The 25,975-nt window shown below is 36.4% G+C and overlaps 1 protein-coding gene across 1 annotated transcript; it reads left to right on the top strand.

Moving 5' to 3' along the window:
* The first annotated feature begins 206 nt into the window (after nucleotides 1-206).
* Nucleotides 207-23,176, top strand: LOC141846002 (serine/threonine-protein phosphatase BSL1 homolog). Its single transcript, XM_074733986.1, has 21 exons — nucleotides 207-666; nucleotides 756-816; nucleotides 899-977; nucleotides 1,082-1,161; nucleotides 1,261-1,355; nucleotides 4,223-4,322; nucleotides 7,802-7,871; nucleotides 9,700-9,801; nucleotides 13,466-13,547; nucleotides 13,629-13,799; nucleotides 18,950-19,118; nucleotides 19,225-19,441; nucleotides 19,509-19,679; nucleotides 19,752-19,990; nucleotides 20,978-21,062; nucleotides 21,142-21,240; nucleotides 21,310-21,509; nucleotides 21,616-21,691; nucleotides 22,293-22,428; nucleotides 22,510-22,649; nucleotides 22,910-23,176. The coding sequence occupies exons 1-21, from the start codon at nucleotides 462-464 to the stop codon at nucleotides 22,991-22,993; spliced, it is 2,661 nt and encodes an 886-aa protein (XP_074590087.1). The 5' UTR covers nucleotides 207-461; the 3' UTR covers nucleotides 22,994-23,176.
* Nucleotides 23,177-25,975: the final 2,799 nt, after the last annotated feature.

Below are 25,975 nucleotides of genomic sequence, written 5' to 3'. Positions count from 1 at the left end.
TTTTTATTTTTTATTTTATCGTTGACTGTCAGCTTCGTCTCATTTTGTGTTGATAAAATATTCTTTAAATGGAAATTTTTAATAGAAAATAATATTATAAATTATAACATATAATATTTATATTTTCTTTAATATATTTAATAATAATAATATCAGAATGCACTAACCCACGGTCCATTTCGCTCCCGCAGAAATATTTTTATGTGTCTATGCCTACGGACAAAGATATCTCCAAGTAAAAAATTTTGACTTCGATACCGGCAACTCAAAACTTCGTCACCCGGCGTCCTACCCACGCCGGCGTCAAAGAGTGTTCGGCTCGGGCAGGGCCCACCTTAGGGTTTCCTGCGAGCTCTTCCTCTTGCTCCTCGTGTTGACGGTTCCGGCTCTCCTCTTTCTCAGATCGCGACGCCGTTTGCTTCGCTGCGGAATTCTCGCGGCGGAGTCGCCGGCGGCGGAGGATGGGGTCGAGGCCATGGATGAACCCGGCGCCGAACTACCTGCCACTGGAATCGACCTGGGAGACCGATGATGACGCCCCGGGCCCCCGGTGCAGTCACTCCCTCACCGCCGTGGCCGCCACCAAGTCCCACGGTCCCCGCCTCATCCTCTTCGGCGGCGTCACTTGCATCGAAGACGGCGCTTCCTCCGCGGCCCCAGGCATCAGTAATTTACTTCACCGCTTCCGCTCCCTCTCTTAATCTGCAGTTCGATGTTGTTTTTCTACTGATGAAGTTGCTCGTTGTGGTGCGAAGGGCTCACGGGAGTTACGAATTCGGTGCATTCGTATGACGTCGAAACCCGGAAATGGACCAGGTATAGACTGTTATTGGTTGAATCTATAAAAGTTGCTAGTCATGAATTTTAATGGGACGTTCTTTCCTTGTACGAAATGCAGGCTGCATCCCGCGGGAGAACCGCCCTCACCAAGGGCTGCTCACGCCGCAGCATCAGTCGGTACAATGGTTGCTTTCCAGGTAGAAAGACTTGCATAGGCATTCAGTTAACGATTTGTAAATTTTCTGGCTTTGAGGTATTATTGTCTGTCTTGAACAATAATTGTTGGTCATTGGGTCACTAGGGTGGCATTGGACCAGCTGGGCATTCAACAGATGACCTTTATGTTCTTGACCTGACAAATGATAAATTCAAGTGGCACAGGTGAAGATTGTAGTGCTTCTTTTCCTATTATGTTGTTTTCTAGGTTGTATACAGGTGTTAGGTGGATATTTTTTTGTATAATTAACTGTTGTCTTGCAGGGTAGTTGTTCAAGGACCCGGTCCAGGACCTCGGTATGGACATGCAATGGACCTGGTTGCTCAGCGTTTTCTTGTCACAGTCAGTGGCAATGATGGTAGATTTCCATCTTCATAGATTAAGTTCTCACTATTGAGGAATAATGAAAGTATAAAGTAGTTCCTTTTTTCATAATTGCTTATGCCTGTGATGTTGCCTAGAAAATCTGAAAAATAGATAAGGGAAGTTGTGTTAAAATAAGCATGGTGCTAAAATATCAGATGATGCAAACATGTGATTCACTTTTTTTTGTTAATTTCTTTTCTTGAACAACCAAGGGTAATGGTTGAGTGGTTGCTACAATAAATATGAACCTGAGAGTAAGCGTATCTGACTATCTAGTGCCTATGTTTATTTTATATGAAGATAGTCAACTTAGTTCCTAATTTTTATTTCACATATGATTCAGATTCTAAACTTCTAAATAGAAGCCTCAAGTCAGTTCCATTGGCTTGTGGTATATGCTAATCCTGCATGCTTAACTTTCTTTACTATAAGAGAATGTGTTTGGCTTGTAGTTGTTTTGTTGTTCTTGCTAAACCACATGCAGTTTGGAGCCATGCATCCTTCTAGACTTTTAGGCAAGTCATGTCATGTCATCGATATTTATCTTCTCCATTCTGCATTACATCCCGTATTTGTGCAATAGTGAACTTAGATATTACAGCTTGGACAAAGGTTCATGTGTAAGACTCTAAGAATTCAGATGAAATGTTAAACATCTAAAGACACAGAATATTTGGTAATTATTTGGAATATGTTATTGTGATCTCATAGGCATCTGGATCTGTTTGATATTTATTTGGAGTGGGTTGACATTCCTTGTGAAAACAGCCTATATCTGCTTCACAGTATCTTCTTAAAAGAAACATCCTTTTCATGATTTTGAGTATCATTATCATCATTGCTTTTCTCCCTTGCTTGCAAGAGTAGTTTCCTGCCTTCCACTGGGAAATATTTTTGGTTACATTGTAAGTAATAGAAAATCTTAGTTTAAGTAGGCGAATGATAATTCTAGCCATTATTGTCATTTGAATTTATGTTAAACTAGAAGAATCAGTCATGCAATTCTCATGATGATAAGCTTGACCAGCAATTGGCTAGTACAAAATATTGGCCATTTTGTGCTTTGTTTTTAATGAACAATATGTTTGAAACTTGATCAAGGACTTGCTAGAGATCCTCAATGCAAGTTTGCTATTCCAGTCTATTGAATATAGATAGTGCACTATGAAAAAATGGCAACAACCTCCTGGCAGCTTTTGTTTTATAAAGACCTAGGTACTACTAGTATGCATCCTTACATAGAGTTCCATGGTGGAAAGATCCCAAATAGTTGGGCATTGACTTATTGTTGTTATTATATGGAATCCAATCCTTATAGCTTTTTTTTTTTATATTCCGGGCTCTTAAGTGCAAGTGACTTATGCCCTGTTGTTATTATATGGAGACATCACTGTTTACATCCTTATATGCTATTTTTTTTTTATATTCCGCAATCCAATCACAGATACTTGCTCTTAAGTGCAAGTGAAAGACAGCTTGATGCCCTATTTTTTATCCATGTTTCTAGTTCATACCTTCTTTCCTGCTGATTTCCTTGGAAGCTTGGTTGATACAATGGTTTTGAGTGGATGTTTGATCATTTTGTACCAATTTGTTTTTGACTTTTTTGATGAAATTAGAGGAGATTCAGTTTTAGATGGTGCTTGATGTAGATTGGCAAGTAATCTTTCATGATAGTCTACATTACCATACAGATAGATTAATATCGCAAGATTTTTTGGAATCCTGCATGACAGAGTTTACTATGGGCAATATATTGTAAAATTTCTGGATTTTCTGCATTGACTTGTTTGGTATGAAAAACAGATTACTAAGAATTTAAGTTCATTTCCACAAATACTCATGCACTTAAATAATCAGATAAGAGATTTATTGCACATTTTTAAAAGGAAATTTTACATATAAATTCTTTGGAAATTTACATATTTTTACATGTTAAATAATACAATTACCATCCATCATAGGTTATCTACATTTCTAAGAGAAACAAAGATAGTATTTTTGTCGTAAATAACTACAACAAGATTACCAATACCAAGAGGATGGTATCCCAGTAACACCCCATCGTAAGTCATCTACATTTCATCCTATCAGTTAATGTGAATTACTACGACAACAAAGTAGGCAAGACTGCTACATCAAAAATTACTAGAATCATGCAAGACACCTCTAATGTATTTGTGAGGACTTCGACGATAATCTAGACTTATCAAGTCAAGGTGTGCTACTTGCATGCATCTGATAATCTTCTACCTTTGGTAGAGAAATTTAATTTCTCTCTTCAAGGTTTATCAACTTCTTCAAAGTTTTTAAGGTCATCTATCAAAATGTCCCTTAGAGTTTGAAAACTCTTGTCATTTTACACCATAACCATAGCACCATTAAGTTACTTGATTGAATGAAGACACCACATTGCCATTTTCTTAAGTAACTTAAAAGTGTTGATGGTTGGGGGTAAAATGACAAGAGTTTTCAAATCTCCAAGGGATATTTTAATGATTTAAAAACTTGAGGGGCACTTTGAAAAGTTGGTATAGTTTGGGTATGAAATGTAATTTTCCCTTCTTTGGTATTAGTTGTTTAATGGAATGATGATGTGTCATATTTCAACTTCAATGATATGATGGCATGTGTTTATGGTTGGCTGTTGGTTGTAAAATGACAATTTGAAGCTTTGGTTGATGTTTGATGAGCTTAAAACTATATGGGCCATCTTTCATACCTTTTTATTTGCTTGTATTCTGGAAGTAACATTGAAATGTTTTGTTCTTGAGTATATCTTCTTGGTACTTTGTAATATAAAGATGATCATAAATATTTATTGACTGCTTTATTTAATTGGAAATTGTTGTTTTCCAGGAATAAGAGTTTTATCTGATACTTGGGCATTGGATACTGCACAGAAACCCTATAGATGGCAGAAATTAAACCCTGAAGGCGATAAACCGACAGCTAGAATGTGAGATTATGTTTTATTTTGCGGCATTTATAGGAAGTCGAAACAATGGACACTTTCTGTGGTTTGCTGAATTTAGGATTTTTAGCTCATTCGCAGTAGAGATCTTCTCCTAGTGCTAGGCCCTGTTGCAATGGTTGTTGTGGAAGTCCTCGCAATAGAAGCTGTTGCACAAGTTATCATAGATGTTACTATTTCTGTGATTAAGTTTGCAAAGGCCATTGGCTGTTTCAGCAACCACTAAAAAATGGTTTTTGTTGTACTTTTGTTTTATTGCCAGTGCTTGAAGTTTAAAAAATTAACTACATCTTTCTATTGTCCTCCAAGTAGGTAGATAAGTTGGATACAATTTAGAGAACAAATTAGAGATGTGTTGAAGTTTCTAGGTTTGAACATAGTAAGAAGTAAAACACAAATAATGGTATAATTGTTTATGATTCTAAGCTGTTTTAACACGGACAAATCAAGATTTTGATCAATTTGGATTCACTGTAATTTTTAATAGTGTACAAATTGTCTTATAGACAACATTGACCTTTTATAGAAGCAATATGTTGATTATTTTGATAAGACAATTTAGTTCTAATTGAGTCTAAGTTTTGAATTTAACTTTAAGAAGTCTACGTTCTAAAAGAAAAAAAACTAAATAATTATCTACATTAACCTGAATCAATATTTGACTTTTGAATATAATTTGTAAGGTAGTAAGACATAAAAGAATTAACAGTGTATACTCAAATTAGGGCAGTTGGAGGAGTGACGACTAACTCAAAAGGGCAACTAGAGGAATCGTTGTATTGAAAGGTTAGCGGGTGGTTCGGGCAATGATGGATAGTGGGCTCAATGGAGGATTGATAATGAGCTTACATGAGAAGTGAGCTCAGATGGCATGGTGTGCAACTGATTAGTAGGAGAAGCTGGAGGCAATGGGATCGGTTGAGGAGGCTGAGGTCATAGACTCTGTAGAGGTGGAGGTAGTGGGCTTTGTGGAGGTGTTTGAGATAGTGGGTTAAGGAGGGCAGCCCAAGCGGAAGAGGAAGATGAGATTGGTGCTTAGAGGAGGTTACAACGAGTGGTGGATATAAAAAAATCTAGCTGGTGGAATTTTAAGGTTAATAATATGCTGACTTTTCAAAGATAGAATGATTAAGAAATTTAAAATGGAAGAGATAGATAATATTGATGTCATGTCAACTGTGATGACAGATAAGATGAAGTGTCCAAAGGTTGAGGTAAAAGATACAAGGTGAGTTGATGGTGGTGTGAGGAGGTACGAAAAGCTATTAGTTTAAAGAAGTTATGTTTTAAAGATTAGTAAAGTTATAAAAGTGATTATAACAGATATAAATTGGCTAAAATTTTGGTGAAAAGGTTATAAAAATAGCAAAGATTAAGCATATGATAGGTATAACAATAATCTAGGAACTAAGAATGAGGAGAAAGATATATCTGCCACAAAAGTAAAGAAAGAATATATTAAGACTTGGATAATGCTATAAAAGACGAAAAATAAAAGATTAGTAAAGTTATAAAAGCGTATAATATGAATAGATATAAATTGGCTAAAATTTGATGAACACGTTATAAAAATAGCAAAGTTTAAGTATATTATAGGTTTAACGATAATCTTGGAGCTAAGTATGAGGAGAAAGATATATATTTGACCACAAAAGTTAAAGAAAGAGTATATTGAGACTTGGATAATGTTAGATGTATAATAGATGAAAATCACGAGGTCTTTGGTAATGCAATTAAAGAAAGATTAGAAAATTTTCTTTATAGATTTTTAATGAGCATTTAGTAGATGATTTAGTCTTGGTGAATGGAAGATTTAGAAATCATAAATCTGTTTACTATTAAATTAAGTGAGGCTAAAGAAGCTTTAAAGAAAATGAAGGGATGTAAGTGGACTATGAAGGGATGTAAGTGTAAGTCCAGATGATATTCTTATTAAAGTTTGAAAGAAAGGTTAGGAGATGGGAAATAATTTGGTAAACTAAGTTTTTAATAGATTTTCAAAACCAGAAGATGCTTGAAGAATGGAGAAAAAGTTTTGAATACCTATATATTCAAAACTTAATTTGACATAGAATGTTGTCCAAATTGTAGAGTTATAAAGTTAAGTAGTCAATGCTATGAAATTATAAGAAAGAGTTAATGAGAGGAAGATAAGAGATGAGAACTATTTCCTAAACCTAGTTTAGTTTTATGCTTGGAATGTTAAAACCATAAAATGTTATTTGTTGATAAGACAACAAAATGAAAAAGTATTAAGAGCATCTAGAAGCTAATATAACAAGCCGACAGTTTGAACTTTTTAATAGTTTCATTATTCAGAAACAATTAAGGATATGTATGAAAATGCAATGACAAGAGTGAAGACTTCAAGTGGATTAAATGAAGTATTTCCTATAAAAATAAGGTTACATTAAATATTAGTTCTAAATCTATATTTTTTTATACTACTCATGGATGAACTCACTGGTCACATCCAAGACACATTACCACGGTGCATACATTGTTTTGGTCGATGAGTTATGTGAAGGAGTAAATGCTAAACTCGAATTTTGTCGAGGAACACTGAAGTAAAATGTTTTAGGCTTAGTAGAGTAAAGATAAAATATATGAAATTTAAATTTAGTAGTATTAGATGCAGCAAGACAATTGTTAAGATAGGAGATGATGAGTTACTTGTAATTGAAAGTTTTAAGTATCTAGGATCCTTTTTGCAAAAGGATAAAAAGGTTGATAGAGATGTTTTACATAGGATACAAGTTAGATGGTTGAAATGGAGGAGGATATAAGATGTTCTTTGTGATCATAAGGTACCTCTAAAGTTTAATATGAAGTGTTACAAAATGACAGTTAAACCTATAATGTTATATGAAGTTGAATATTGGACTATAAGGTGAGCATATGAGCAAAAAATGAGAGTCACAAAGATGAGGATGTTAAGGTGAATGTGCAAACATATGAGAATGGATAAAATAAAAAATGAGAATATTGGAGAGAAAGTCAAGGTTGTGTCTATTGAGGGAAAACTTTGAAAGACGTATAAGCTGGTATGGATTTGTACTTAGATGTTCAATAAATGCCTTAGTTAGGTGATGTGAGATCATGATAAATACACATATTAATAAAGGAAGAGGGAGATTAAAAAAGACTTGGTTAACAACGATAAAATATGATAAAATTCATTTAAATATAGATGAGAATATAGTAGGGGATCCCCAATAATGTAAAATGATCCATATAGTTGACTCACTTAGTGGGGTAAAGGTTTGATTGTTGTTGTTATTATCATATATTAAACTTGTATTTATCAATTATGTTCTGAATTTTAGCAGCTACCACTAGATTTAGGACCTCTCTTCTGTAGAATCAGTGGCATGAGTTATGGCATACTTTTATGTCATCTTAAGTTGTCACATTCTTTAGGTTATATGTTTTGACAATTTTCCATTCATTATACTCATACACAGGTATGCCACTGCAAGTGCACGCTCTGATGGCATGCTTTTGCTGTGTGGTGGAAGAGATTCTTCTGGGACGGTGCGAATTGTTTTTATATTTCAATTTTCTTTGAATTTGTTCAAAACTTAAATATATTAGCTTACAGAAATTGCCTATTTAATGTTTGATTGGATTAGATTCTTTCTCTTAATGATGTGGCAATACTCATCATCTTTGTTGACTTACTGTGGCCTATTTTTTTGAGCATCATCTATTCTATGGACTGTTCAACAGTTTCTGGGTTCTCAACGATTGGAGTTTTGAACCACCAATCTTAGGAAACTAACTTGAGAGAGATCACAAGATTTGTGGAAGAGATACTTGCACAGTTGAATTTGATCATCTATGATCCCTCATTTCCATTCATTGTAAATGCATACAGCTACGTTTCGATCCCATTCAGTTCTCCTTGAGTACCCACAATTTGATCAACTCTGAGAACCTCCTAATATTTTATTAATAATTTCTTGCACATAAAAACACTTCAATAAACTTCCCACTAGTTTATTGTTACTTGCCACGTTTGCCAAAACAAGCTTTTTTTTTGCAGCCTCTAAGATAAGTGTCAAAGTAGTGCTAGCCTTAATTAATTTAGAAAGATCAAAGGATCTTCTAAAATTTGAATAAAATTACCAAGAAATGAAGAAGCGATAAGAAGGGATATGGAAATCCTAAGATTTTTGATGGGCATTGCCTCAATAGTGATTGATACATATACTAGGAATCAATTATGTAGATTAGCTCAGAAACTTGGTGGACAGTGTTCTTTTTCCAGATTTATTGGTGCGATGCCAAAATTATACTTAACCAAAAACAAAGTTGGCAGGAAAATGGATGCATCTCTGGTAATAAATCTGAATTGCATACAGACACTAGTCAGTTCTTGTGTTTCCAGAAGATTGCTCATTCGTGACATGGATGTCAAGGGTTTGGATCATCAGGAACAACCTATTTGCTTGCAATAAAGGGATGGTTTCTCTTTCTTTTCATTATACCCATATTGATGGCAGAATCATACACTGAGCCATCCTTTTTAGTGGACTCGTTGTGCCATTCTTTTGATTGTTGATCTATGGCCAAATGTTCTCCAGAGATACAGTTGAAGACCTTTATGGAAGATTCTGGTAGTGTATGCTCTGAGCCTATGTTTGTTCATTCAGATAGTAAAATAGCTATCTACATTGCGAGTAATTCTGTTTTCATGGCCAAGCACATAGAGGTGGATTGACAACTTGAAATTCTTTTATAAAGATTGTGATTCTGCATATCTTAACTGAGGATCAATTTGCAAATGATTCGCTGAAGTCTTTGAGAGATTCTCATTTTTCAAAGTTGTGCAACAAACTGACATTGTTATTATCTATGTTCCAGCTCGAGCAGGTGTAGTGGAGTAGTTTACTATATATTGTCCTTGTGTTATCCCACCTTTCTTGGTACATGGGAAGGTCATATCTATATAATTTTCAAAAGGGTTTCATCTTCCAACTTTGTTGAACATAAAACTTCCATATTGCATTGTGGTTGATGCACATGTGGGTTAGCCTTTGCCCTCACAAGCAAATTCCTTCTCTTTTTTTGTGGTACTTTGGTTAGAAACTATAATGGCCATCTATTCTTCTCTTGTTCTCATTTATAAAGCTTAATGACAGGAGAAAGTAAGCAACCTCAGAAATTTTGTGCTGCTTTTGGCTAGCTAAACATGTATCTATCACTTTGTTTCAACAGTGGTTTTGTTCTTTGAGTCCCATAGATTCTTTTGCCTGCTTTTCAAACTTGGCTTCTTTTACTAAGTACCTACATGCAACAAGATGGTCAAAGGATTTCTTTACAGAATGTTGGCTAAGGAACCTGCTAACTTCATTTGCAGTCTCTATCTGATGCTTACGGACTGCTTATGCATACAAATGGTCAATGGGAGTGGACTCTTGCTCCTGGTGTGTCACCATCTCCAAGATATGAGCATGCAGCGGTAAGTGGTTCCAATCAGTAAGTATTCCCTTTATTTTAAAAAAAAAAATAGTTATTTTATTGTTGACAAGGCACTTCCTTCATGCCTCTAAATATCCTATAGAACTCTCAAAATTTATTAAATAACATAGCCTACAATTGATATTATGGAGGTAGATCCTTCGAAGTGATCCACTACATTCCCCTTTTATCTACTTAAATATCCATCTTAAATAGTACTTGGGTTTCTATCAACTTAGTATTGTGGATTATCTCCACCACTACTGTGACCTTCGATCCTGTCTAACCATAGTTTTAAAAGACGACTAAGGTGGTCTCCTAGGTAGAATTGCTAAGGGATTGCTTTTGCATAGTGGTGTGATGCTTCTCTTCAAGCGGGCTGCTTAGTTGGTCTAGGCAACTAGGTAGTCCCCCTAGGTGGTCCAAATGGATCTAAGGAAAAAAAAACTCTATGTTGGTCTAGGCAACTAGGTAGTGTGCCTAGACGGTCCAAACCTGTCTAAGGAAGAAAAACTTTATTTGATATTAGTTATCTTGTTTATATTTTGGTATTATAATATCATTAATTTTAAATTAGGTGTATTTTTGCAATTTGGATTTATGATTTTTGTTTCGTGGTTGAATTTGAAATATGAAATGTTTTATTGTCGTTGCGTCTTAGTTCTTAATTATGTTATTTGTGGTTGCGAACTCCTTTCCATTATCAAGGACACAATTGTCATTATATGTATGATTGCCATTCTTTCTATTTTAATATTAGTTTAATGTTGACCACCTGAGGTCCTTCCTAGGCACAGTTGGTCGGCCATCTACTGCTTGAAATCACTATTTAATACTTTCCTCCCAACATTATTGTCACCTCCATTTCCACTGCTGCTATAGTACATCCATTGCTAGCTTTTAAGTCATTGATGCCTCTTGCCATAATCTCTTGAGTAGGTGATTCTATCTTTTTAAAAGAAATTCTTATGTATTTCTTTGTCATGACAAATTGTGCAAAAATGTCATCATTTACTTAAAAGAGAATTTTTTTTTTAACATAATGGCTATTGTCCAACCAGATGCTAATTGGGATACAAAATCTTGAACCAAATTTGAGCAACTTCAAACCTCTTTAGAAAACATCACTCATGCGTTAGAAGTAATTAAGAAACAACTAGACAACAACTCAAACTCCAGCACATAAAAGCAAGATACACTAAACAAAGAGATGAGGACTCACTAATGCCAAAAAAAAAAAAAAAAAAAAAATCAAAGGCAATTCTCATGGAGATTGAGCCAACACCACTCCTTGAATAGAGGTGAAATTTCTACGTTGGGAAAAAGAAGACTTTATTGGGTGGGTTTCAATTGATGATTTTTTTCATCACACAGTAGATGATTCGGATGTTGAAAGAACCTCTACGAACCTCGAAGGAGACACCATCCAATGGTACAATTGGTTCAAGTCATGCAATGACCTCTTATCATGGGAAAGAGAAGGGCCTTTGGGTGGGTTTCAATAGATGATTATTTCTTTTCATTGCACAGTAGATGATTTAAGGTTGAAACAGCCTCTATGAACCTCAAAGGAGACACCATCCAATAGGACAATTTGTTCAAGTCATGCAATGACTATGGGAGGAGTTTGTAGATGGCCTTCATTTTTTTTCGACCATTGAGTTTGATAATGTGGATGAGGAGTTGGCCAGAATTTGTCAAATCACAGTAGTAGTAGTCCTATAGTTGCTTTATGCAACTGTTCAATCAAACTCATGACTGATCCACAGTAGTTTTATAAAAGGGCTCCTTGCTGAAATTCGATGGGAAGTTAAGATATATGAGACCTTATACCATAATGGCTGTGCTATCCCATGCTGGTGATAAGAAGAGCAAGGCATGAGGAAGAACAAACAAGCTTGTGAGCAATCAACTTCTGAAGGTGTCCACAAGAACTCAATTACCTTTGAAGCATTGAGAAAATTAGAGGATGAGGTGGAGATAAACAATTATTACTACATGACCATAGAAGCAATCCTTACTAGAATGCCTAATTTGATACTAGTTATCAAAAGTGTTTATCTATGATGCTGATAGTGACACCAATAAACAAAGTTAATGTATCGAAGCATCCCTATGGGCCTTTGTTGTTAATATGCCTTTCCAATCATCTGGAGCAATCGCTACAATTATCATTTCTAGACATCAAGTGATAATCCTTCGTCCAAATTCCCAACAGTATCACACATTCCATTCCAATGAGTGTATCATTGAGTGCAACACCTTCCTAAATGCTCATACAGTCAATTCTAATGAATGCATCGTTGAATGCAACACCTTCCTTAATGCTCACAAGTTTGTTGACAGCTAGAACATGGTTTTAAACCATGTGCTAGAATAGGTTAGTGGCCATCCAAATTGGAGACCTTATCCTAGTTGATGACCTTCAGCATTCCTCTGGATCAACATTTCTCATCTTTGCTCAAGGAACATTTAGCACATGATATTCTTTTATTCTCTCTCTCTTCTAAACAAATCTCAGTGCACCTACTTCCACTCAATGAAGACTTCTTGCAAGATATTCTTTGTCCAAACTCAGTCAAAGAGAGTTTTGATGCCCCTACCATCACTTGATGACCCTACCATCACTTGATCAGGACTCAATATGAGATGTTCTTTTACCATCACTCTGTTCAAATGAATTATTGTCATACCCATCTCCACTTGAAGACTTGGCACAAGGCGCTTTCTTATCCTCATTCAATTCAAAAGAAGGTCTGGTATGATGGCATCATCACCACTTCTCAATGAACAACTCAATGTACTTGACCTTAAAGAAGTTATGCTGTGCTCACCCCATTGGACAAAGATTCAATTCCAGATGTTTTCCTATCTTCATTTAGTCCTAACGAAATCTTGGTATGTTCGCCTTTGCTCCATCAAGACTGGATGCAAGATGCAATCCGAAAGAAGTTTCAATGAGCTCTCCTTGTTGGATGAAAGCTTGACACAAGATGCTTTCTTATCATTAGTTAGTCCTAAAGAAGTCTTCCCACGATCATCTTTACTCAATGAAGACTCATTGCATGACACTCATCAAAGAAAGTTTGAGTTTGTTTGCCTTTGTTCAATGAAGGTTCAACACATGGAATCTCTTATCATAGGAAGTTTCAACATGCTTGTCACCACTTGGTGGAGACTTGCTGTAAGACACTCCATCATCAAAGAAAGTCTCGGCATGCCCATCTTTGCTCAATGAAGAATTGACTCTAATCGGTTTTCAAATAGTCTCATTGGCAAGATTGAATCTTATGCAAGCTATCAGCAAAGAAAAAAAAAAAAAAACCCCAATAAGTTTAAGTTACTATCCTTTTTCTCTCTAGACTAGGTTATGTAATTTAAATTTATTTATTTTCTCTAGAATTAGTTATTTCCTTTATACCTATCTCTAGTTATTTTAGTGTAGAAAAGGCTTTTTGAATGCCGTTAATGAACACTATTGAACCCTCTTGTATCATTTATGAAATAAAATAGCCTAGCATTATGGATGTCAATCCCTTCAAAGTGTTCATTTTATTTCCCCTTCCCTTTTCTTTGTTTGTTTCATTTGATAGGACTAAGGTACCCCCTTTTACCAAAGTACTTTTGACACTCTTTGTCAGTTAGAGTGACTATCCAAGTTCTAGGCTTTTGTAGGGGCTCGTTTGCATGTTTCTGGAGGTGTTCTCAAGGGAGGACGAACTATTGATGGTGAAGCTGCCATTGCTGGTAAGAATTGATTACCCTTTACTATAACTGGGAAATTGTTTACTTTTTCCCAGAATCTTGAACTATACTTCTTGCTTGTAGTCCTGGACACTGCTGCTGGGGTGTGGTTGGACAGAAATGGAATAGTGACATCTACTCGAACTCATAAGTCACTAACTGATCATGATGGTTCCTTAGAACTTCTACGCAGGTGCCGGCATGCATCAGCCTCTGTTGGGACTCAAGTATATGTTTATGGTGGTCTAAGGGGAGGTAAACTGGAATCCAATTCCTTTAGGGCTTTAATTGTTTTCAAGCTGTGGAACTGGCCATTTATTCCAAATGATGGATGATTGATCTTACAAGTGATATATATATATATATATATATATATATATATATATATATATATAGAGAGAGAGAGAGAGAGAGAGAGAGAGAGAGAGAGAGAGAGAGAGAGATTTATCTATATTAATTGTTCTTTTTTGTTCAATTTCTGATGGTTATGATCTCTGATGTCATTTTTCATTGCTTCCATTTGTTTCTTGTTTCTTAAGATTTACAAGGTTCCTAAAAAGGTTTAAAATCTCAAGTCATGCCGAAGTTTCAGTCTTTGATTGGAATGATACTATTTTAGTACCTTGCCGATGTTTCAATATATGGCGTCGATAATGGATTGGAGTTGAAGAAAGAAGGAGATGAAACATAGGAGGAGACAATGTTTGTGCTAAGCATTGTTTTAAATCTTGTGCCATGTCTGACAAAACAGTCGAAACATCATTTTGGTAAATTATCGAAACCTGATACCACTCAATACATATAATGTCTCTTTCCTTTGCTTTATTTTCTTTTTCCTTCAACTTCCAATTTATCATCGGTACCATGCATTGGAGCATCGACACAATACTGGAATAGTATCTTTCTAATAAAAGGCCAAAACTACGACACAACTTGCGATTTTGAATCTTAGTGCCAAGTGGTATCGAGTTCCAATGATTTATCGAAATGATATATTTCAACCGTTTCGCTCAACATGGTACAAGATTTCAAACCATGGTTCCCAACCTTGATTTATTATTAAATTTTGCTCATGAAGGACATTGCTCTTTTGTGATTCCATTTAGCCATGCCAAAGTTTCGATCTTTGATTGGAACAATACTGTTGGTATCTTACCAATGTTTCAATATATAGTGTCGATAATGGATTGGAGTTGAAGAAGGAGATGAAACATAGGAAGGAGACAATGTCTATGCTAATCATGGTTTTAAATCATGTCGGACGAAACGGTCAAGATATATCATTCTGATAAATTACTGAAACTCAATACCACTCAAATCAATACAAACAATGTCTCTTTCCTTTGTTTTATTTCCTTCCTCCTTCAACTTCCAATCTGTCATCCGCACCATGCATCGGAGTATCGGCACAATACTAGAATAGTATCTTTCTAATCAAAGGCCAAAACTATGACATGGCTCGAGATTTTGAATCTTTGTGTCAAATGGTATCAAGTTTCGATGATTTATTGGAACGATATGTTTCAACCGTTTCGCTCAACATGGTATAAGATTTCAAAGCATGGTTCCCAACCTTGATTTAATATTAGATTTTGCTCATGAAGGGCACTGTTCTTTTGCGATTCCATTTAGTAGTCCAATATGTGTTATTTAAGAAAAACTTATAAAATGGTTAAATGTATTTTTCTGCTATGATACTAGTAGTCTGTGATTCTTCCATCCTAATTTAAGACTCGTTCTAATGTCTCTTGTAGAATTGCACATAAGAGGGAGGTTTCATGGTTTGATCTAAGCTATAATGATGTTTTCTTGTACTATGACCTTTATTATGGACCTAGGAACTTAAAATTAAAAAATCACATAATAACTGGGATCTGTTTTTAGTTTTTTTACTTTGATGAATAATATACAAGGATCTACTTTTTGTTTTTTACATGAATGAATAACATACATAGGTAGAGGAGACTATTAGAGAATTAACTTGAACTAATTTTTCTCAATACACGGTATCTATCCATCCTAATTTATCAATCCCAACCTCAAGTTTGATCCTATGAATCTTTCTTGCACAAGGCAATGCCACCTTTCTAGTCCCCGATCTTGCATGGCTTATCCTCATCGACCTACGAATCTCTTCCTCTATGGTTGCTACTTGCAAAAGCTATCCATGACTCAATTATCCTACAAACTTCTTGTCTGACGACTCCACCATTGATCACCTTCCATTGATGGTTTCTCTCTTGCATTGGAGTTCTTTCTGAGTTCATCTACCATAAACCATGATTTAAAATTTCACACCGTGTCAAGCGAAACAGACGGAATTTACCGTTTAGTCAAGCACCGACACAGTGGGTCACTGCAATCTCCACGGGGTCGTGTCCCGCGTTGATCTTTGTGAGGTCGCGGAGGGTTGTGGAGGCCCCCGCGACCTCGTGGAGGGATTGTGGTGCCTTCGCGATCCTGCAACGACCTTCGCGACCCCACGATGCCTCTATGACCTTAGGTCGCCTCTGTGAGTTGTAGTTCAATTGGTATCAAACAACACTGGACATGGGAACGATGTCAACTCCAACTGCCTTGGTGGAATCTTCAAGTTGATCCCTAGCCTTTGGCACCAAGGTTGGAGTTCAATTTGTATTTGACAACACAACGATGCTATGCCATGACCTCACATGCAATGGAATCAATGTCTTCCTTGATAGAATATCAGAATGAATAAATTGATATATACATTTCTCAATTTCTAAACTCTTCTCTCAATATATATAGAAACATTGGAAAGCCTCACCTTTAAAACATCAAAAAAATTCTCCAAGAGAACTTCTCTACTGGGAATATGATTTCCAACAACCTCCAAATGCACTTGAGCGTGTCTCTTAGGTTCTAAATGCTCAGGTAGTGGGAAATCTTCTGACATCTATTAGTGGGAACTTCTTCTCTATATGGAATTTAATTAACTTCCTCCTTATTGCTATCCTAATCTTATAGTGGTTGCGCTTAAAATCTAATGATCTCATTAAAATCAGAAATCAGATTCTTCCTAGTGACACCTCTACATGTACCTCTAAGTTTGTCGACTCATGGTCTTGGTCACATTTTTATTAAATGCAGCAATAACTCCTTGGTGTAAATGTGTGCTACAAAAGCTAGAATCCAAATATTAGATTGTAGATGTGTATTCTTTTACTGTGAAACAAGAAGACCAACAACGTCCTGAACCTTAATTGTCTACAAATTATCTGGACTTTAACTTACACTAATGACAATGGCATCCTTTGATATAGAGTTATACTACTGATACCATTGTCCCAAAAACTTTTTGTTCCTACTCCTCTTTATGTAACTAGTGCATTTAGGTTAGAATCCCCGCCATATGTAATTTATACATACAAATATCTCCACATATGTAATCTATACATATAGATTTGTTCAAAAAATCCCCGCAGCTACCATATGCAACTTAGCTCCTGAGATGATTTTAGTTAATGACAATGCTTAATATGTTATATGTTTCTAATTTTTGCAAAAAAAAACTGTGTTGTAGTCTCACTAACAACCATGTGGACATGGATGACATATATGCAAGACATAATTTGATGATAGTGACTCATTATGCCTATATCATCTCCAATTAGTCTCTTTGATATCCAATAGTTTGTCATTTTCTCTACCAACTAGAGTATTCTACAAATTCTGCTCATTAATCATTACATATTCTTGTCATAAAGAGAAATTGGCATTCTCGTCGAACTTCTAAATATGAATCCTCCTTCAAATACTTGTTGAAGTTTTGTCAAGATTTAAAATTTCGAGCTAAGTCGGAGTTATAGTCTTTGACTAAAACGATACTATTTCAGTATCGTACCGATGTTCTAATGTATTGTCAATGATGAATTAGAAATGGAAGGAAAAAAGATATGAAGAAGAAAAAGAATAACACAACTATATACTTAATTTCAAATTTATAAATACAATGTTTTTAGAATGCTAATGTTCACCATAAGTCCCATAGAGCCTTTGTCTCGTGCAAACATATAAGAAATACAAGAACAATTTGACATGGTTTAACATAAGCCTATAACCAAGTGAGAATTTAAGTCTATAATATATCGAGACAATAACAAGTAAAGATATCGATGTCCACATATCATTGCCCGCACCTTATACAAGACACCTCTCGTTTCTCTAAAGAGTTACAGAGAAAAAGTGCAGGCCTCACCTCTAGCCTTCTTCGGCACCAAAAAATTCTTCTCAAGAAGAGAACTCTCTTCTCTATGTGCAATATGGTTTCCCACAACCTTCAAATGCATGCCAAACTCTACTAGGCTTCAAAATGCTTCATCAACAAAAACTCATAATTGTTGTGTAATTCTAGACATTACCATGGACAAGGTCACGCCAAAATCCCTAAATAAGGGTCACAGCTGGGCACTATACTGGGCCAATGAGCTATATAAGGTTCGGTGTTGAGCTGACGCTCAACACAGAGGAAAGTAATGAAGAGTGGTAGAAACGAAGAAGAAAATGGCTAGGAAGAAGGAAATGGAAATTGGGAATGGCAAAAAAGAGGAAAAGGAAAAGAGGAGGAACAGAATCATAGAAGGAGAAACAGGGGAAGGGAAGAAGAGAAGGGATATCTATGGAAGAAGAAGGGGGGGGGGGGGGGGGGGGGGGGGGGGGGGGGGGGGGGGTTCATGAAGCCATAACTTGTCTAGTTCACAACAGAAGATGCTTTTAAATTTTAGAAAAAAGATCAAAACTACCCACCAAATCCACATGCTAAACAAAAAACACTACCCTCCATGGTTTGAAATCTTATACCGTGTCAGGCAAAATGGTCGAAACGTATCGTTCTGATAAATCACAAAAACTTGATACCACTTGCCACTAAGGTTCAAATCTTGAGTCATGCCATAGTTTCAATTTTTGACAGCAAAGATGTTGTTCCAGTATCGTGTTGACGCTCTAATTCATGGTATCAGTGACAGATTGGAGGTTAAAGGAGAAAGGAGATGAAGCAAAGGAATGATACATTGTCTGTGTTGAGTGATATCGAGTTTCAGTAATTTACTGGAATGATATATTTCGACTCTTTTGCCCGCCATGGTATAAGATTTAAAATCATGCTTGACGTAGATAATGTCTCATTCTTATGCTTCATCTCCTTCTTCATACATCGAAACATCGGTACAATATCGAAACAGTATCGTTCCAGTCAATCGAAACTTTGGCATGGTTCGAGATTTTGAACCTTGCTACCCTCATTATGCCATTTACTTAAACAACCCTATTAGTTAATTTGATCCTACTGCATCATCTTTCTAATAATTATTTCACATCTGAATCTTTTGTATGTTCTTTTCTTTTTGTAAATTATGAAATCCTAATATGCATCCATTTTGCAGATGTGCTACTTGATGATTTTCTGGTTGCTGAAAATTCTACTTTTCAATCTGAAATCAGTCCCTCAATGTACAATTCTGTATATTCCAAACCTAATCAAAATGTCAATTTGGATTCCCAATCTGCTGAACGACCATTGAATAAGAAACCAGATGCAGCTTCCTCCTCCAGGTTGAGGTTTTCAAGTTTTATGCTCATATTCTTGATTATGGTATTTAATGCAATATTAATCAAGTGAAAATTTTGAAACTTGATGAATGGTATTTATGTTTCTCAGTGTGGATCAGAAATCAATTGAAATGCTCACACAGGCTTCTGCTGCTGAAGCTGAAGCTGTCAGTGCTGTCTGGCGGGCTGCAAGGGAAGCATCTGCAGAAAATATCTCAGATGATAGAGATTCAGAATCTCCAGTCAATGATGAAGTCTCAGGTGCAGATGATCCCTCGAACGTTTTCGATTCTCTTGAGCCAGGTGTACGGCTGCATCCTCGAGCGGTATGCTTTTATCTTTTCAGATTTTACTGTTCTTTCTAAATAAGTGATCCTTATTCTAGCATTTCAGGTGGTGGTTGCTAAAGAAACTGTTGGCAACTTAGGAGGGCTTGTAAGGCAACTTTCTCTGGATCAGTTTGAGAATGAGAGTAGAAGAATGTGTCCAACAAATGGTGAACAGACTTATCCAACAAAAAAGTTCTTGAACAGACAGAAATCTCCTGAAGGCTTGAATAAGAAGGTAAGCACACAATTAGCTAATGTTTCAGAATTAATAACATAAATGCTATTGTTATATGTCTTTTTGTTGCAGGTTATATCGCATTTGCTTAGACCAAGAAATTGGAAACCTCCTGCTATCAGAAGATTTTTTCTTGATTCCTATGAAGTAGGTGAACTTTGCCATGCTGCTGAGCAGATATTTAGACAAGAACCAACAGTTTTGCAACTAAAAGCTCCAGTTAAAGTATTTGGTGATCTTCATGGTCAGTTTGGTGATCTTATGAGATTATTTGATGAGTATGGCTTTCCCTCGACTGCTGGAGACATAACGTAAGACTCAGAAAATAAGCCTTCTTTTGTTGGTTTTTAAATTGTAGCTAAGAAACAAAATGACACAATAGTGCAAGATGGGGATCCAATCCCGGGCAGCATGGCCACTGCCTCTACCACCCTGGTGGATGATGGACTTAGTACGCCTTTTACTATTTATTTTATTATTTATATATAAAAATGCAACTATCTGACTTAGGATTTCAGACAATAGTTAATTATGTTAAGTGTCCGTGGTATAAAGTAGACTCGGCATGATGCAAACCAACAGAAAGGAGCCCTAATGTTCATGCATTCTCAGGAAACTCTTTACAGCAATCTAGGCAAACTTTTGTACTAGTTAAGTACTAGTTTTCAATTTTTAATTTTCAGATTCCCCATGGGTTAGATATCAGGCAAATATTCTGCATCCTGATTCATTTGTGGTTCCCAGTCAGTATTATAACCAAAGTTAAAATGAACCTAGGAGTTCAGCATGCCAATTTTGGCGAGCAACTAAATGACTAGAGATACATTGCAAAAGGTGAAAGTTCATCTCCTGAGGTTGACTTAAGTGGTTATTCTTTTTTTGTTTGCCATCACCATCATTTCATGCAGGAATTTGTTGCTTTATTTTGCATATTTCAATAAACTATTATTTTATTTGTTTCTTGATGAAGTCAGGCTATCAGTTCCATATCCTTAAATGTGCTTTACACTGGTTGTTTCATACAGTGTAATTGGGGGAAAACTTCTTGATGCTATTTATCTTAGATGTAGGAACTAGAATTAGTTGGATCTTATCTCATGTAGTATAAAAAATGATAGCCCAATGCACGAAGCTCCCGTTAATTTGGGGTACCATTGCACAGTCTTATCCCTTGTAGCATGGTGAATAAAATTTTTTAACAGTGTAAACCAGAATAATTTGCATGTTTTTGTACATTGGTAATTTGCATTTTTGGTACCTTTCTCTTTTTCTATACTTACAAAGATTTGGTATTTTAGGTACATAGACTATCTATTTTTGGGGGATTACGTGGACAGGGGTCAGCATAGCTTGGAAACGATAACATTACTACTTGCTCTAAAAGTAAGCTTTGACTGATTCAATAACATGACATTTTTTTCCTCTATAGATTTTGTGTTACAATTCAGACATCTTTATACAGATAGAGTATCCAGATAACATTCATCTGATCCGAGGAAACCATGAAGCAGCTGACATCAATGCCCTTTTTGGTTTTCGTCTCGAATGCATTGAGAGAATGGTAAGAAGATGATTTAGTATTTATATCTGGATTATGTGATTAGAAATTACTAAGCAGAAAATTCTGCAGGGGGAAAGCGACGGGATATGGGCATGGACACGCTTTAATCAACTTTTCAACTACCTTCCACTTGCAGCTCTCATAGAAAAGAAGATTATCTGTATGCATGGTGGTATTGGGAGGTCCATAAATTCTGTTGACCAAATAGAGAAGCTTGAAAGGCCTATTAACATGGATGTTGGATCTATTGTCTTCATGGATCTTCTTTGGTATTGTAGTTCTCATGCAATTGCATTACATGACCTGTTATGCATTTCAAAATTATGCTGTTATCATTCTTTTTTTTTCTTCTGATATATCAATTTAAACTTGCAGGTCTGATCCCACAGAGAATGATAGCATAGAGGGTTTGAGACCAAATGCAAGAGGACCTGGCCTTGTCACATTCGGGGTATATGGATAGTGTTTATATTTGAAATACTTAATACTTCACATTGCGAAATGGTTTTTTGATACATCTGTTACCAATTCTGAGTTCATATATTAGATAGATTGGTTTATATGATAAATTGCTCATACAGATACTTCATATTAGGAGTTCTGCAGCATTTAATTTGGATGCTTTGTATTTCAATTAAACAGATACCTTGGTTATTGGAGTGTTGAGTTGTAGATACACTCTTGAATAATATCTTTATTTGATGGTAGATGCAGAGTTACTACTTAATAGGAACTATGGAGTGTTCGAATTTCAACTTCTTTGGTTTTCCAGTTTTGGCCTTCTATGTTATGTCTCCCTTGTTGGATTTTTTTCGCTAGTCATGCTTTTCCTTTATGCTTTTGAATATCAAAAAAAAAAATTTGTTAAATGCACTAATCTTGTGTAGTTAGTTAAGCATATTGGATATGCATGTATAATATATGCCTATGTTTGTGTCCTAGTTCTTGCTTGTTAAGAAGATTAAGAGAGAGTACATGGTCTGCTGGCCGTGATTCTTTGCTATAGACACTATTTGTTAGCAAAGGACGGTCATAAGTTTCTGCTCTTGCAGCCTGACCGGGTCACTGAGTTCTGCAAAAGAAACAAGTTACAACTCATCATAAGAGCTCATGAGTGTGTAATGGATGGCTTTGAACGATTTGCTCAGGGGCAACTAATCACCTTGTTTTCAGCTACTAATTATTGTGGTAACTCACCTCACTTTTTTCCTTTTGTTCCTGTAATTTAGTAAATAATGCCTTACCATTGCGATACATGTTCTGCATCAGGGACTGCAAACAATGCTGGGGCAATTCTTGTAGTCGGTAGAGGGTTAGTTATAGTTCCAAAGCTAATTCATCCGCTTCCACCACCACTTCAATCGCCGGAGTCTTCACCTGAGCATGTCCTAGAGGACACATGGATGCAGGTCAGCACTGCTCGGATTTATGTTCATATGCATCTGTATTTCTCAGCTGTTCATCATGAACCAAATGTCCACTTATCGCCGAGATGTTCATAATTATAACCATTGTCATGCACTGACTGCACAAATTACCATCCCATCCCCAATTTATCAGTCACAAAAGCACAAATCTGAAAATATCCGAAATGTGTATTCGACATTTTGTTTAAGCAAACAATTTCTGTGGAGTTTCTCTAACCATTTGGACACTGGGCTTGATATAGGAACTCAACATTCAGAGGCCACCGACGCCCACTCGAGGCCGGCCCCAATCAGCTAACGACAGGAGTTCTCTGGCCTACATATAGCCACAGTTTGGCGTTTCATATTTGTTTATGTATCGTGTAATGCTACAGCAATACCTTCTGTACATGATCAGTAAGCCATAAAGTGATCTTGTGTTTATTTGTAGAACTGTGAGTTGCAAATTGGTTTTGGTAGAAGCCTTGTTTTACATTCGTTAAATTATTATAAAGCTCTGCGTGCTGATGGAGGTATACAACTTGTTTTCGTGGTCAAATTTTCTGACGTTTCATGCCTTCTTGGTAGCATGAAACTCTGTTCCTATTTTTCATTTTTTTTATACAAATCTCCAAGCATAAAGTCTACAAGTCCATGAGGAGGTTACACAAGATCTAAACTAGCCACATATCACCATATAATTGTAGCACTTATGAGTTGTATGAAATTATGTGTGTAGACCTGCCCACGATCGGGTCCGAATCGTACCTGGCCTAGAACTAGAATTGGGTCAACGGGTTAGTGATCCATTGATCCGGTTTAATGGCCAACTTGTAATCGGCCTTGATGGGTCAATAACGTTTGGCACTGAGTAAATTGGTGAATCGATGATTTGAGTTGCTAGTTAATTGCTTATTTATTTAAAAATAAATAAATTTTGTTTCAGAATTTTAAATTATTTAATAATATTTTAATTTTAATATCATAGATTATTTGATTTGTATAATCTATCCAATAATAAATTTGTTAAGCAATATAATATATTCAATAATAAAATTACATAGTAAAGATTATCATTGAACATACGAAATTAATCAAAAGATATCATACTAAAATATAATAGGCATGGCAGACATATGCCATCTTATTCAAACCGCTCATGAAACTTTTGAGATTACTAAAGAGGCGACGTAGTGGACTTTACTAGAAATAATACATATCATAGGGCTTATCGGAAGTAACTATGACGAGGTTTCTTTAATGCCTAAGTCATCAAGGTGCCCCAGGTAGTATACAAGAAAGAAGAGTGATAAAAAATAGAGTAAAAGTAGATGAGATAGTAATCTCCTTTTTAAATAATATCACCATCCTTATATATAGAGAGAAAGAAGAGGTGTGAGGGATGGGATGTACCTCACCATCCAAGGGACACATCTCACCAAGGGTGCACCCCTTTGCAACTAGCATCATGATAACCACTGTGTCAAACTACCTTTCGACAGAGACTCCCATGTATCCGAGCTCGGGAGCCTAACCCTTTTGGACTCAAGGTACTTGGGTGTTCAGCACTTGTCAAGTAACAGTCAATACACAAGAGCTCAGGGTGCTCGGCACTCAAGTGAAGTACTCGACAAGTTAGGAGGTCGGGAGGTTAGACTAACTCGGCAGGTTAATAGGTCGAACTAGTTCAGTAAGTCGAGAAATCAAACTAGCTCAGCAAGGTGAATTGTGGTTGCAGGGCTTCGCCTTTTAGTTTGTTGGCTTGACCCGAGTTTGGCTTTGAGTCCGACTGGCTTGATTCTGTATTGACCGAGTGTTGAGTCTATCATGTGGCCCTTGTCATCTCGATCACATCACAAACTTCCCCCAAGTCTAATCAAAGGAGAGGGTATTTCGATTGACTAAGTGATTGTCCTGCCATCGACTTCAAAGTTCCTGACATCAGAGTCCCTACGGTTGAGACACGGGGAGCGGAGGAGAAAGGCAAGAGGATGCAATTGGTGTGAAGACAATGACCCAAAGCCTGCCGAGGCTTAGAGTGAGAAACCAATCCGCGACCAAGTACTAATTGAGAGAGTGAAATGAGGCGGCCCTCCAAGGGAGGAATGATGAGCTTGATCCGTTACTATGTTTGAGTCAAGATTCAAGATGATAAGTGGCGACTATCTCAGATAGAAGAATTTTTAGAAGCTACTCTATTCCAAATGGAGAAAATATTGAGACAACTCTATTTCGAACAGAAAAAAATTTAGAGACGATTCTGTCTCAAACAGAGAAAAATTTGGAGATGATTCTATCTCAAACGGAGGAAATATAGAAAAGAGATACTTTATCCCAGACAAAAAAGTTTTTAGAGACGACTCCATTCCAGAAGGAGGAAATGTTGAGGCGATTATGTCTCGAATAGAGGATGGACAACTCAATCCGTGATTAAGTCCTAATCGAGAGTGTATAATGAGTCAACCCTCCAAGAGGGGATGGAGAATTCGATCCGTGACTATGTCTATGTCTGTATCAAAAAGAGTTTGATGAGTTGATCTTGAGATGAACGAATCCGTACCCTTATCTAGGAGAGGTGAGTAAATAAATAATACTTAAAAATTCTATTAAATTATCTAAGAAAATAATCCACAAATGTTGAGAGCTAGCAAGTGAATATAAATAAGTTATTAAAGAAGTTAAGAGAAGAGTCCTCGTTATTATAAAGAGGGGAGATCAAAGAATCAATCCCAAGGCGTTGGGGTAACCCACACAAATCTATCTAGAAGAAGAAATAAGTACCTAGAACCGATGATGCTTAGGTTAACCTTGTCTAAAGTTGCGCGACGCCCTTGTCATCCTGTGCACAAATGATTAATCAACTCTGTAAATGGAAGAAATAAGTACCACGAAGTTTTTGAGATTGCTGAAGAGGCTTCCTTCTTCTAATGTAGTCAACTCTACGATGAATAACACGTGATATAGGACTCACCAAGAGTTGCCTTAATGAGGTCTCGTTGATATCTAAGTTATCATGGTGCCCCAAATAATATAATAGAAAGAAGTGATGAGAAGAGGTGCAAGAGATGACGTTTTTCCAAGAAACACACTTCATCATCTAAGAGATGCACCACACCAAGGCACAACCCTTTGCAACTAATCGTCGTGTCAAATTGCATTCGGACAGAGACCCCCATGTATCCGGGATCGAGAGCCCAAACATTTTTGATAGTTCGGTAGGTCAAATCAGCTCGGCAAGTCGAGAAGTCGTACTAGCTCGATAAGTCGGATCATGGTTGCGAAGCTCCCCCTTTTAGTCTGCTAACTTGACCCAAGCTCGACTTTGACTC

The sequence above is a fragment of the Curcuma longa genome, chromosome 15 (assembly GCF_044706935.1).
Source record: "Curcuma longa cultivar G26 ecotype Majalengka, Jawa Barat chromosome 15, ITB_CL_G26_1.1, whole genome shotgun sequence".
In the NCBI taxonomy this organism is placed as follows: Eukaryota; Viridiplantae; Streptophyta; class Magnoliopsida; order Zingiberales; family Zingiberaceae; genus Curcuma; species Curcuma longa.
Note: the sequence above shows the minus strand (reverse complement) of the source record. Positions and strands in the feature narration are given on the sequence as shown.